Source organism: Crinia signifera, chromosome 3, assembly GCF_055691185.1.
Source record: "Crinia signifera chromosome 3, ASM5569118v1, whole genome shotgun sequence".
Taxonomy (NCBI): Eukaryota; Metazoa; Chordata; class Amphibia; order Anura; family Myobatrachidae; genus Crinia; species Crinia signifera.
Window position 1 is genome coordinate 30,104,278 of NC_139219.1, and position 15,241 is coordinate 30,119,518.

General features: G+C 46.3%; 1 protein-coding gene across 1 annotated transcript in view; it reads right to left on the bottom strand.

The window, feature by feature from the left end:
* LOC146062852 (calpain-8-like) overlaps positions 1 to 15,241 on the bottom strand; it is a 66,764-nt gene that overhangs the window by 10,408 nt on the left and 41,115 nt on the right. Inside the window, exons 8-15 of the mRNA XM_083174858.1 lie at positions 14,546 to 14,620; positions 13,856 to 14,013; positions 13,045 to 13,214; positions 11,394 to 11,405; positions 9,826 to 10,031; positions 8,355 to 8,391; positions 3,177 to 3,233; positions 2,062 to 2,119 (exon numbers count right to left, since the gene is read on the bottom strand). Of these exons, the coding sequence (XP_083030984.1) occupies positions 2,062 to 2,119; positions 3,177 to 3,233; positions 8,355 to 8,391; positions 9,826 to 10,031; positions 11,394 to 11,405; positions 13,045 to 13,214; positions 13,856 to 14,013; positions 14,546 to 14,620 (773 nt within the window). The remainder of the gene's footprint in view (positions 1 to 2,061; positions 2,120 to 3,176; positions 3,234 to 8,354; positions 8,392 to 9,825; positions 10,032 to 11,393; positions 11,406 to 13,044; positions 13,215 to 13,855; positions 14,014 to 14,545; positions 14,621 to 15,241) is intronic.

Below are 15,241 nucleotides of genomic sequence, written 5' to 3' on the forward strand. Positions count from 1 at the left end.
TTAATTACCGGACTGTCCGGAGTAATCCCGGACGGGTGGTAACCCTAGGGAGGGGGGGGGCTGCGGGCGCTGTCCAGCCGGGGGGGGGAGGTGGAGTTGCCGGCAGCTGAATGTCTACTACAGTGGAGGGGGGACTGCGGGCGCTGTAGGCAGCTGAGTGCTGACTAGCTGGCGGGGGCTTGGGTGGCCGCCGCCCGCTTGTCGCCGAACACTGGCGCTGGCCTGGCTGCTGACAACCAGGCAGAGGCAGCACGTTTTACACGTGTGGCTCCGGCGGGTGGGAGGGGAGTATCACTCACCTGCTTGGCAGATCGATGCTGCTGCAGCTACTCCTTCCTCCGGCTCTCCTATGCGGTAGCTTTCCTGCTGCTGGCCTGCAGCTCACTACCGCCCTCCAGTGGCCGGCGCCCTAGGCAAATGCCTAAACCTGCCTAGTGGTGGCGCCGGCCCTGGGCAGATATAACATGTGCAGAGAGAGTTAGATTTGGGTGGGGTTTTACTTCAAATCGATATCTATATTGCAGTGTAAAAATAAAGCAGCCAGTATTTACCCTGCACAGAAACAACAAAACGCCCAAATCTAACTCTCTTTGCACATGTTACATCTGCCCCACCTGCAGTGCATATGGTTTTGTCCATTAGAGGGTGATTGTGCCTTTCCGAGTGAATCAGAATAACCCCCAATATGGGGATTTCATTCCATTATGGTTATTGCTTTGTAACCTAGTTTACAGCACATTTAGCGCTTTTATGTGTCGCTAAATAATCTTGTGCTGCATTTATGAAGCACCTCTAGGCAAGGAGGAGCTGAACATTTAACCCCTTATCGACGCAGCATGTTTTTGCCTTCCTGACAGAGGCCTTTTTTTCAAATCTGATATGTATCACTTAAGTGGGGATAACTTTTTTTTGCTTTTACTTATCCCAGTGATTTTGAGATTGTTTTCCCGTGACACATTGTACTTTATGTTAGTGATAAATTTTGGTCGATACAGTTTTTTTTTTTTTGTGAAAAATACCAAAATGTCGTAAAAAAAATGAACATTTTGCAATTTGCAAAATGTTACATTTTCTGCTTGTGAGACAAATAATCATACCACTCAAAATAGTTAATAACTAACAAAGACCATATCTAAACTTTATTATTACATCATTATTTCAACTTTCTTTTATTTTTTTTGGACGCTAGGGGGCAGCAGAGTCTAAATTTTACACATAACACAGTAAACGCTGCTTTTGGCTGTTCACGTTTGAACAGCCAATCGCAGCGATCGCCCATGGCGGGGGGCATCGCTGCCCCCCCTGGGCAATGAGGGAAGATGTCTGCTGTCAGGGACAGCAGACATCGTCCCTCTGTCACCGCGTCTCTAGACGCGGTGACAGTTACAAGTCATGACGTACATTTATGCCATGTGTCGGGAAGTACATCCCGACCATGACGTAAATGTACGTCAAATGTCGGGAAGGGGTTAAAGAGGGCGCTCACATTCCGTGTAGGGCGCACCGCAGATACCTTATCCAACAACAATACTTCATTACATACTTGCATGTCAGGGGTACAAAAAAAATCGATATGGGATGCCTGAGACTGGGTGAGACTGAGAACCTGTGTTAGGGGGTGAAGATGTTATAAATTCAGAACTTACTGTAGCTGCCAATAGGCCAATAAGTCCGTGCACTCAGGCATGTAGGGTACCACTCTCTGGGGCAGATTTATTAAGCTTGGAGAAGAGATAAACTGGAGATAAAGCGGGGAATAGGTAAAAGGAGATAAAGCACCAGCCAATCAGCTCCCAACTGCCTCTTTCAAACACAGCTGATTGGCTGGTGCGTTATCTCCTTTTACCTTTTCTCCGCTTTATCTCCAGTTTATCTCTTCTCCAAGCTTAATAAATCTGCCCCTCTATGTGTTATATTCCCCTGTCAGGGGTGTTTATCCTACATGCACGCCTTCCTAGCTGCCCACCTGGAGTCCTTACTAAAATGTCATATTATAGTAATGTTACCAATGTTACCAATCCAGGGACACACCTCCTCCAGCGCTCACTACATTAGACTTACGCTGCAGCAACCACCTGCTCAGAGCGCTCTGTAGGTCCTCCGCGGTGAGGTCATCTTTCTGGTGGGAGACATGAAGGAAAGGTCTAATACCAGCAGGTCACTAGGGGGCCCATTTATCAATCAATATTTGCGGCTAAATCCCCGAAAACTGGTGTTTTTGGAGGTTAGCCGCAAATATTAAGTAATACCCTAATGTGTGTAGGAGGGACCACAGCAGGAATCTCCGCTCCCTGCTGCGATCCTTCCTGCGCCGCCACCGGCCGTATCCCCCATAGGTTTCTATGGGGGATGTGGAGCTGTATCAACATCAGGCAGCAGCGCATCCCTGGGCTACCGCCCGGGCATTGAGTTCGGCAGGGGGTCAGCGCTAAACGTGCATGCGCAGACCACCCGGCTTCCTGCTTAACAATCGCAGGGGTGGGTCCTGTCCCTGGAGAATGATATATGTAGATAATAAAATTGCATTGTACAATGCGATCCTGGTTGGTAATATTCCGCCCGTATCGCATTGTAAATGCGATCACTGATAAATGGGCCCCTAAATGTTACACACACACCGGGGGGGGGGGGGGGGGTAGCTACATCCCTGTATATAACACATGCAACTGTGACAGGGAAGGTGGCCCCTCTCAGCTCTGGGCCCATAGCAGCTGCACTCCCTGCACATATGGTAGCTACACCCTGTATATAGCACATGTAACTATGACAGGGAAGGTGGCCCCTCTCAGCTCTGGTCCCATAGCAGCTGCACTCCCTGCACATATGGTAGCTACACCCTGTATATAACACATGTAACTGTGACAGGGAAGGTGGCCCCTCTCAGCTCTGGGCCCTAAATCAGCTGCACTCCCTGCACATATGGTAGCTACATCCCTGTATATAACACATGTTACTGTGACATGGAAGGTGGCCCCTCTCAGACTTGGGCCCCATAGCAGCTGCACTCCCTGCACATATGATAGCCATACCCTTGCCCAGACCTAGTGCCCTGCTAGATACCATAAGACTGATATATAAATGGCCAGGCAGCCATATACCAGGATTGCTGTACAAAAGCTTTATAGTACATAGCTGAAATCACTGGTTACAAAAGCTTACAATCTCACACACGTTACCTCTTCATCCTGAAATTCATCTGGAGATTCTGTACCTGGTGCAGAGTTGGGTAAAGGCTGCACAGAAAAACACCAAATATAAGAACAAAATAAACAAAAATAAATACTTGTATATAGTAGAAGCGGTCTTGTATAGAATATCAAACAGCTCTGTCAGCACATGGGATAAAGTACAAAAGAAACCCTCTAAGGTGGCGTCTTAGAAGTTCAAAACCTGCCATTTGCATTAAGTTCAACAAGGACGTCCCTATGAGACATCCCTATTTTGTGACAGATTCAGAGATGCCCCATGGCTCTGGAGCCCCTAGGGCTGGGGTAGCCAACTCCAGTCCTCGAGAGCTACCAACAGTTAATGTTTTCCAGATCTCCTCACAGAATCACAAGTGAAGTAATTATCTCCACCTGTGGATCTTTGAAAATATTTCAGCTAGTAATTACTGCACCTGTGCAGCAGCTAGGTTGTCTGGATAATGTGAACTGTTGGTAGCTGTCGAGGACCGTGGTTGGCTACCACTGCCCTAGGCAGTTGCCTGATGGTAGAGCCAGCCCTGGATAAAGGCTCAGAAAGGCTGAGGCCCATGGCAGGCTCCATGTGGGGACCCCTTGCATGTCATGTCCTCAGAAGTGTCAGTTACATATGTCCCCAGTATTACCAGTTACATATCATGTCCCCAGTAGTACCAGTTACAGATGTCCCCAGTAGTGCCAGTTATACATCATGTCCCCAGTAGTGCCAGTTACAGATGTCCCCAGTAGTGCCAGTTACATATCATGTCCTCAGAAGTATCAGTTACATATGTCCCTAGTAGTGCCAGTTACATATCATGTCCCATAGTACCAGTTACATATCATGTCCCCAGTAGTACCAGTTACATATCATGTCCCATAGTACCAGTTACATATCATGCCCCCAGTAGTGCCAGTTGCATATCATGTCCCTAATTGTGCCAGTTACAGATGTCCGCAGTAGTGCCAGTTACAGATGTCCCCAGTAGTGCCAATTACATATCATGTCCCCAGTAGCAGTGTTCCCTCTAATGCTGCTTTCCCACTGCAGACCCGTTTTAAGTTACAGGTAATCTTAAGCAGTATTTAGCATTCCCACTGCAGCAGATTACAGTTTTAAATGCCATTTAAGTACCATTCCCATTGCAGGTAAAACGTTTTAGCTCTTCAAAACGTTTTTACAACACAAATGAGTGCCTGTGACTTTAATGGGCTTTTCAGGGATAAAAAAGGTGCACACCCACAGTTGTTTTTTTCACATAATAAAAGGTGGGGAGGGGCCAGTGGTGCGTACAAATCCCGCAGCCGTCGACATTTGTGCTATGTGTCGGCTCAATTTAACCCATGGTGGACAGTAATATATACATTGCTGGCCAGTGCCAGCTATGTATATATTACTGCCTAATAACTAAATCATTGGTGCCCAGTGGTGCCTGCAATATATAGATTGCTGGCATGTGCCAGCAATCTATATATTACTGGCTTAGGTTTGTCATTGGTGCCCAGTGGTTCCAGAAATATATAGATTGCTGGCATGTGCCAGCAATCTATATATTACTGGCTTAGGTTTGTCATTGGTGCCCAGTGGTTCCAGAAATATATAGATTGCTGGCATGTGCCAGCAATCTATATATTACTGGCTTAGGTTTGTCATTGGTGCCCAGTGGTTCCAGAAATATATAGATTGCTGGCATGTGCCAGCAATCTATATATTACTGGCTTAGGTTTGTCATTGGTGCCCAGTGGTTCCAGAAATATATAGATTGCTGGCATGTGCCAGCAATCTATATATTACTGGCTTACAAAATAAAACATTGGTGGCCAGTGCTGCTCCGTGTGAAGCAGGACGGAGGGAGGCGGGGCATGTGGCCGGACCAGCGTCGCTAACGGCATCCAGCCGCAGCAGCAGCCAGCCGGACACAGCGGGGCAGCGTGGACAAGTGAGTATAACAGGAGGGGGGGGGGGGGGGGGTGGCAGCGGGGCGTACCGCCGGGCTGAAAGTGGTTAATCTTTCAGCCCGGCAGCGTACACACACGGAGATGATGGCTGAAAAAATCAGTAATCATCTCTACTGTTTAAGATGCATTCCCATTGCCTCTTAAACGGTAGATTACCGTGTAAAACTCTGCTTTGGAAACGGGTTGAAATACCGTTTAACTTTAAACGGTATTTCAACTCTGGCGCTTTCCCACTGCAGCCTTAAACGGTATTTTGCCCTCAAAAATCGGCAATATACCGTTTTAAGGCTGCAGTGGGAAAGGGGCATTAGCTGTGCGCACGTGCGCGCGCACACAACTCAAGGAGCATGCCCACAGACATTACAACAGAGCGCACAAAGCAGCAGTGGTCCCTTTTTTGCAGTTGTGGACTCAAGTAATGTTTCACCCATTAACTACATTGGGCGGTATTCAATGAGCCTGATTCACCATGTTTTTATGGCGAATTTGTGCTGTTTGGCGAATTTCTGACTAAAACGGTGAATCACCCTATTCAATGACCACATGACGAATACATTTGAAGGTTTTTTTCGCCATGATTCACCGAGTAGGAATCGCTATCTTTTTATGGAGAAGTGGAATGTGAACTTTTAAAATAAAGTGTTTTGTTTTTTACATTTGGTGTCAAAAAATCAGGAATTTTATTCTGAGGAGGGGCATGCTACTTTTATTCAATATATATTTAATTTAAAAAAAATATATTTATATATATATTTTTTTTTTACACAGCAGCCAGCAGGGGGCGCCGGAGCCGAGCCGCTCATTACATATTCATATATTCACTGCACCCGATGTTACGATCGGGTATAGTGAATATACACTCCCCTGCTGGCACCCCCGGGGGGCAGCCTGTGCTGCCTGGCTCCCGGGGAGCCCACCTGCCCCCCACAAACGTTCTGGGCCAGGCAGAGAGACTTCCATCTCTCTGCCTGGCACCGTCCTCAGGCTCCCTGCGGCATTCGCCGCAGGAGCTCATATTCGCCAGTCAGGGGCAGCGAGCCCCTGACACGTTGAATACCGGAGCCCGCAGGCTCCGGAATGTGGCGAATGTGCAGCGAATCCTAAAAAGGATTCGCTGCACCTCGCAGGTATTCACATTGAATACCGCCCATTGTGTGCTGTGTTTTGAATGTTTAAATGTTTAATATCATTTTGAAGTAAGGTTAACACAAATGCTGAACATCATTTTCCAGTCATATATAAGTGACGCACAAAAATTTAACTTTCCTTCCAAAGTTGCACAGCCAAAATCTTTTGTCGCACACAGCCTTCGTAAAATTAGAGGGAACATTGCCCAGTAGTGCCAGTTACAGATGTCCCCAGTAGTACCAGCTACATATCATGTCCCCAGTAGTGACAGTTACATATCATGTCCTCAGTAGTGCCAGTTACATTACATATCATGTCCCATAGTACCAGTTACATATCATGCCCCTTAGTAGTGCCAGTTACATATCATGCCCCCAGTAGTGCCAGTTACATATCATGTCCCCAGGAGTGCCAGTTACATATCATGTCCCCAGTAGTGACAGTTGAATATCATGTCCTCAGAAGTGTCAGTTGCATATGTCCCCAGTAGTGCCAGTCACATATCATGTCCCATAGTACCAGTTACATATCATGTCCCCTAGGAGTGCCAGTTACATATCATGCCCCCAGTAGTGCCAGTTACATATCATGCCCCCAGTAGTGCCAGTTACATATCATGTCCCCAGTAGTGCCAGTTACATATCATGTCCCCAGTAGTGCCAATTACATATAATATCTCCAGTAGTGCTAGTTACATATCATGCCCCAGTAGTGCCAGTTACATATCATGTCCCCAGTAGTACCAGTTACATATCATGTCCCCAGTAGTACCAGTTACATATCGTGTCCCCAGTAGTACCAGTTACATATCGTGTCCCCAGTAGTGCCAGTTACATATCATGTCCCCAGTAGTGCCAGTTACATATCATGCACCCAGTAGTGCCAGTTACATATCATGTCCCCAGTAGTGCCAGTTACATATCATGTCCCCAGTAGTGCCAATTACATATAATATCTCCAGTAGTGCTAGTTACATATCATGCCCCAGTAGTGCCAGTTACATATCATGTCCCCAGTAGTACCAGTTACATATCATGTCCCCAGTAGTACCAGTTACATATCATGCCCCAGTAGTGCCAGTTACATATCATGTCCCCAGTAGTGCCAGTTACATATCATGTCCCCAGTAGTGCCAGTTACATATCATGCCCCAGTAGTGCCAGTTACATATCATGTCCCCAGTAGTGCCAGTTACATATCATGTCCCCAGTAGTGCCAGTTACATATCATGTCCCCAGTAGTGCCAGTTACATATCATGCCCCAGTAGTGCCAGTTACATATCATGTCCCCAGTAGTGCCAGTTACATATCATGTCCCCAGTAGTACCAGTTACATATTATGCCCCAGTAGTGCCAGTTACATATCATGTCCCCAGTAGTGCCAGTTACATATCATGTCCCCAGTAGTGCCAGTTACATATCATGCCCCAGTAGTGCCAGTTACATATCATGTCCCCAGTAGTACCAGTTACATATCATGTCCCCAGTAGAACCAGTTACATATCATGCCCCAGTAGTGCCAGTTACATATCATGTCCCCAGTAGTGCCAGTTACATATCATGCCCCAGTAGTGCCAGTTACATATCATGTCCCCAGTAGTGCCAGTTACATATCATGTCCCCAGTAGTGCCAGTTACATATCATGCCCCTGTACTGCCAGTTACATATCATGCCCCTGTACTGCCAGTTACATATCATGTCCACTAGTAGTGCCAGTTACATATCATGCCCCCAGTAGTGCCAGTTACATATCATGCCCCCAGTAGTGCTAGTGACATATCATCATGCCTCAGTAGTGCCAGTTACATATCATGTCCCCAGTAGTGCCAGTTACATATCATGCCCCCAGTAGTGCTAGTGACATATCATCATGCCCCCAGTAGTGCCAGTTACATATCATGTCCCCAGTAGATTCTGGAAAGATGAACATTCAGGAAACTATGGTTTTGTTAATAATTTGGAAAACGGATATCTGGTTATACAATTTCGATGATTGGGACATACATTTGGGACATACATTTATAAAATTAATGATTGCTGAGCTCAGGAAATGATAACATGATAAATACAGATAAAAATCTTACCTCATAGATATTCGTTTTCACCACGTTTCCAATTTCCCTAAGATAAAATAAATGTTATTAATATAATAATACCCCTTTCGGACTTAGGGGGAGATTCTCTATGCAAGAAATGCGGTCAAAACCCCGTTATCGGGGTTTTTACCGCATTTTGGGATGCTGTAAGCATCCCCCGCCAGGTTAACGCGGCGGGGGGCATCGCCAGAAAAATCGGGCGATGCCCCATAGAAGCCAGTGGGCTTCTACCGCATCCCACCGCCGCCCCGCACGGACCCCCGCATCGCCCCCTCCTCCCTCACCTGTGTCCGGGCAGCACAGCGCAGTGCTGCCCGGATCTTTGACCTCCTCCCTGCACTGATCCTCTTCCGGGTGCAGGGAGGAGGAGAGCCCGGCGCAGCAGCAGCAGCGCCGGGTGTGTAAATGAAGGGGGAAGCCGCCGGGACCTGCTGGGACCCGGCGACTCTCACCGCAAAGGACAGCTCTTAACGCAAGAGCTGTCCTTTGCTATAATTATCGCATATGTTAGAACATATGCGATAATTATAAATGCGATGGGCGGCGAAGGGGGGCGGAGATTCTTAGAGAATCTCCCCTTTATTCTGACTCGGACCTGGGACATTGAACATGGGCTGAAACCAGGACTTTCAGCACTGTCTTTTATCCTGCCTGGAGATGGACGAAAAGGGGACGAGCGCTGACATTATGCGACATCATCCACCCGCCCCGAGCAGACATCAACCCATCTGCTTTCCCAGGGGAACACCCAGAATTTTAATGGGGACGTTCCTCTGCCCCAGCATGCTCTCTGTCCCCTTGCTGCCCCTTAGGGTGCAAATTCCCAGTTCAGTGGTTCCTTGATACTCTGACAATACCTACCTGTATACCTGCATGTGAACCCCATCTTCCATACAGACCTAGAAATCACATATGTGGCTGATGTAATGGGGTGCGGGACCGGCAGCCGTGTGGAATGTCAACCAAACTCAGATGCTTTTTTAAAGAGGCATTCATGTACAAGGCAAAACCATGGCTTGTAAATGATTGCCCCTTTAAGAAAAATGTGGCTGCATCCTACTCACCTGCGGAACTCGGGCGATATTACATCTCGCTGATGGCACAGTGGAGAAAGCTCACTGCTAGGTCTTATGCTCATGTGTTAACATAGATTTCCTAGAACCTTTGAAAACCATAGGATAATGGCGATAGAAGAACCCTTATGTAATAGCAGCTGAACACAGCCCTAAACACATCGCCATATATACAGTAGGTACAGCGGTATGTTATTCTGCGGACGTAACTGCCAATCAATAGGTTGTGGGGGAGGGGGGGGGGTCCAGCTCTATTGTAAGCCAAGACCACCTGGGAAGGCCCATTTGTTCCTCCCTCTTTGCAGCAACCCTTGAGATGATTGAATGCTAATGTTTTGCAGGTGGCTGTGAATAATATACATACAGTATGTGAGTCTTCTACTTACTGAGCTGCAGATTTATTCTCTGTGAAGACTCGCAGAAAAAAGTCACACTCCTCATTGGGTTTGTAAGTTGTGGGCACGATCAAGTACTTCCCAACAGGAAGCTGGAAGCGGCTGGACACCTCCCGGTGGTTCCTGTAGACCTCTGTACACGCAACCGCCTCGTTGTCCATGAAAAATGTCTTGTCCATTTCAGAACTGGACGGAATCTGACATAGATATATAACAATATACTGTAACTTAGTGTTTTTGCACAGTTTAACGTATGCCCAGGCCAATTCCCCACTCAGACGCTGCCCATCTGATTCTGCTCTGTGATGTGCATCTCAGCGCACCGGAACGTGGTCAGAGGTCATGCTGTGCGCAGCCTAGCCGCTGCATAGCCCGCACTGCTCCCGATCACTACAGGGCCCGCACAGTATAACGGTTGACATACATTAGGTCAACTACTAAAATTCGACATGGCTTAGGTCGACACTTGAACTAGATTGACAGGGTCGGAAGGTCAACACAAGCTTTAGTTTGACCATGGGAAGGTCGACAGTCAAAAGGTCGACTTGAGTTTTTCACTTTTTTTTCATGCCTTATGTCAACGTAAGATGACATGGACACTAGGGAGGAGTGAAAAACTTGAAATTGAGATATTCAAATTGGGCTAGTGTGGAAAAGTTATGACTTGACCTGAATAAGAAACGCGCAAAAGCGTCAATATCTTTTGTTCCGTCAAGACACCTAAACGTTTCGCTTTTTAGATGAAAATAACAAAACGTATGAAGAAGCTCCGATCTAGTTAAATTGATGTCAGGACGTCTTAGAGTGGTTCATTAATATACTTTAACATAGTAAAACAAGAGTACAACCTTGTTCTAGTGCAAAGTTATTGACCCGTTTTCATGGTCACAATTGTGAATATTGTGTGTTTTGGGTATAACCCCTCTGGGGCCAAATTTTAATGGCAGGGTGCAGTTAAGCAGTGAGGTGTATGGGTTAGGAACCAGTAGGCAGGGTCAGGCTGTGTTTTTTTTTTTTTTAGGTGGAGGGGGGGGGGGGTGTTAGTGTCAGATGGGCGGGGAGGGGGTGTTAGGGTCAGGCTGCGGGCAGGGAGGGTTAGGGGGGAAGAGGGAGAGAAAGTATAACTACATAACCTCTGTTGGAATTCCCTCCTCCGAAATGCTGGCATCAATATTCTGATCGCCAGCAACCCCAGGTACTTTTCAGGGGGCATGGCCTAATTGCAGAGAACAATAGAACTTCCCTGGCCATAAGGAAGCTGGGTTGAGAAGAGCTAGGCCTGGGTAATTAGTACCACCCCCCTTCCCCCATCTCCTGTTACAAACACTGGTCATCCGTATATAACACAGTAGGCCAATATTGGAGAATATAGCCCAAACAGTATGCACCATTGTGGTCAGCTCTGCCCACCAGGTGGCACTGCAGTTTTGAAAGTAACACTGATGCTTACATAAACACATGATACAGTACGAGCACTACCATTGGTCAGGTAATACTGATTCTATGAGAGACAGCCCAGTATTGGAGGGAGTATACAGAATTACAAGCCAGCAGCTTACCGTTATGGAGATCTGTAAAAAAAAAAGATAAACATACATTGTAAATATAATATGTGAGGTTGGCCTCAAAATAAATGACATTTTCACTTATACACAATGTTTATAGCAGGGGGTAAATAGATCACGTTTTTCCTCCTCAGAAACCTGTTAGAATTGTGTGATTTATTACGTCCGCTTTACGGGAATCAGTTCTATGGGCTTTTTATACAAATCAATAATAGGATCCTGCTGTCCCTGTTAACCACTGAACATATTCAGGTATGAAGAAAGGATCCCCAATGAAAATGGGGTGTGGTCTAATTGCGGAGAGAGCGTGCTTATTGGCCATCTGTGCAGTCATGTCTTAGTACTGGCAGGTCCACGCTCTAGATCGTGAGCTTGTTGACCTTCTGTTCAGTCATGCCTTTTTGCCAGCATGTCCAAGCTCTAGAGATCAAGCTTAATTTAGTCACACTTTAGCACTGGCAGGTCCAAGCTCTCTAGAGCTTGTGCGCACATTGCTAACCGCTCTATTTTTTATTGGTTGAGCTGGTGTTATTTATTTATTTATTTACAGTTTCTTATATAGCGCAGCAGATTCCGTTGCGCTTTACAATAGTAGACAGTGATAAGACAAACTGGGTAACAGACAGGCTTGGAGGTAGGAGGGCCCTCATTTGGACCTAAACATCTAAGAGGTGATCTATCAATAAGTTTTATCATCCATAACATGTTTTAAAATGGTACTTGTGTAATTTCAAGGCGCCACCAAGCACTACGCTGTAAGTGTAGCCCAGCGGCAGCCTAGTGTAGTTAACGCAGTGTCCCAGCTTCAGCCCTGTGTAGTCAGTTTAGTTTTCCCCTGTGGGGCTCGCTGCGCTCTCCATGCTTTGGGCTGTCGTGGATAGTAGGGGTGTTTCAGGAACACATTCACACCTGTCATGACAGGCAGTTAAAAATGGTCAATGGTTCCCACACAATGTGATAAGCGCTGACACAATGCTGACTGACTACGCTAACTGCGTAACGCTGACTGACTATGCTAACTGCGTAACGCTGACTGACTATGCTAACTGCATAATGCTGACTACGCTAACTGCGTAACGCTGACTAACTACGCTAACTGCGTAACTCTGACTGACTACGCTAACTGCGTAACTCTGACTGACTACGCTAACTGCGTAATGCTGACTGACTACGCTAACTGCAAAATGCTGACTGACTATGCTAACTGCGTAATGCTGACTGACGGCGCTAACTGCGTAATGCTGACTGACTATGCTAAATGCATAACGCTGACTGACTATGCTAACTGCGTAACGCTGACTGACGACGCTAACTGCGTAACGCTGACTGACTATGCTAACTGCGTAAGCTCCTGTTAGGCGCAAATGTACACACAGTCACAGACACAAGCTGACTACGCTGGCTGCGGGAAACTGATGCTGACAAGGATACTGACTACGCTGGCCGCGGGAACACTACGCTGATGCTGACACTACGCTGACTACATAAGTGGCGCTGTGAAACTACACAAGTACCTTTAAAACTTGTTAAGATCTGTTTGTACTGAAGAGGGAACACTACACTAGATAGTGATGGTGTATGCTACATGTTTGTGGGTTAATACATCTTTACTTGTATAAAAAAAATGACTTAAAGTGACACTTACACTATATATATCGAAACCGATCAGGAAAAAGAGCTGTCCTTCACTTTTCTTATTCCTTCGTCCTTTCTGTATCAGACTCACTAGGATTGTGCAACCAGTTGCGTCTCCTGTGTGGCCAACATCAGGGTGCTCCAGAGTGACCTGGAACTGAGGGTTGGTCCAATATGTTGCTGTGAAAGAACATGAGCAAGAGAGAAAATAAATATATTTAGGGTTTCTCTGGCAACCCTGTAATGAAAGACCCAGAAGAGAAAAGGGTAATTAGACTAATGGGCCTGATTCAGCCCTGATCGCAGGGCTGTAAATTAGCAGCCCTGGTGATCTTTGGAGGACCTCATATGTGCACGATCTGCACATATGCGGCCCTCTGTGTGATCACAGGATCCGAACGCCTGTGATCGTTGGTCCCTTGCTGTGTGATTGACAGCAGGTGGCTGTTTGGGGCTGTGGCACCACCGTTTTGCCCGGCCGTTGGGAGGGAGGGCCGATGACATCATAACTGGCCTCCTTCCCACCATGGCCATCGCAGCACCGAGGAAGTCCTGGCTTACTTGGCGCTGCGAACAGGAGGAAATCCATTTGATGGTGAATGGATTTCTCCCTGTGTTTACGAATGTACAGCCATGCACAGGGGCGAGAATTAGCATGTGTGGGGCTGCTGGGGGCAGCATTTACCTGAATGCTGGGCTCCAAAGATTCGAAGCCAAGCGATAAGGTCTGAATCAGGCCGAATGTTAAAAAAAAAAGATGCAGTTGAGCATAGACACGCCAATAAATTCCTGATACTATTTGAAGAATATTTATTTCTTACAGTTCTCCAAGCAGCCACCCGCAGTGGAGCCCATAGTCCATCTCCCTGACATTTCTGTTAGGTACCAGTTATGTTTTCCATCAGAATACGCATAGTCCGGGCTCAGGTGACATATTTGTACTTGATAAAACTCAGCTAAGAATGAAGAAAACGGGAACCTGGCAACAGCAGAAGAAAAATATTAGGGAACAATGAAAGTTAATATACTGTAGAGTATTTTTTTTTTTTTTAAGTTTGAGGAACCTAATCCTTCATTTTAATTTATAGACTGCTTGTGTGTATCTCGTGCCAAGGTCAGGCAACAGGACACTACAAGGGGGAACTTGCGCAGGGCCCTGAGATTTCAAGGACCCGTCTGGAAGTTCAGTTCATGAGGCGAGAGAGACATGGGGGGGATAAGCAATGCTATTTTTCAGCAGGAACTCAGATCCTGAACCTCTAATTAATATGACATCATCAGGAATTGGACTTCCAGGAACTGGGGATAACGTTGGAGAGATGGTGGATGGAGGATGATGTTGGAGAGGCACAGGTGAGATGAGCCGATGGCCGATCAGGCTTTAATTACTGTGGATGGAAGGGTCCTCCAAAAACATGAGTGTTCTCAGCCCCAGTCTTGTCTCTATGGTAACACCCTAACCCTCAGCTTTGGCCAAATAATCTCGATAGAGTCGAGTAATATTGACTCACCAAGCTTCACCATCTTCCCTTTTGATATTAAGTTTATCTCTCACTTCTGGCTCAACTCCATTCCATTCTGGGGCACTGTAAGGACATAAGGACATGAGGACAGGAATAATACACAGAGGAATGATAGGGAAATACAGGATCACTATATAATTCTATTATACTGTATGTCTTCCCTCGTTGGGCTTTTTTTTTTTTAAGGTTTCCGTTTTTTGATTCTTTTGAGGAGTTCCCTTAATTCTGGTACCTCAAAAAATGAGTGTAACTTCTTGAAAATACTCATTTGATGGGGGGGGGGCTTCTGATTTGATCGCTCCCCCGTTTCACAGTTTAACAAGTCAACCAGAATGAGAGCGAATATCACTTGAGTGATAAAAATAGTGCTTTATATTTTGATCTACAGTATTTCACATTTTGACCCCAAGGTGGTGGCAGAGTTCTGTATCTGAAATATAGAAGCAAAACTTAACGCCACCCGCACAAACGTCCACATCCCCTTCGCACAGCGAATATCCCCGCAGATATGCGAATGAATGTTTTGCATTATGACATATATTTTGGATCTTCTGGTAAATTACGTAAATTTGGAAGATCCAATCCAGGATTTATAGCAGCAGCGGCAAATCTAGTGAGATCCAGTCCAGGTCTTCCTAAAATGTATTGGGAATCACTGTCTGCTAATTAACAACACCTGTTATT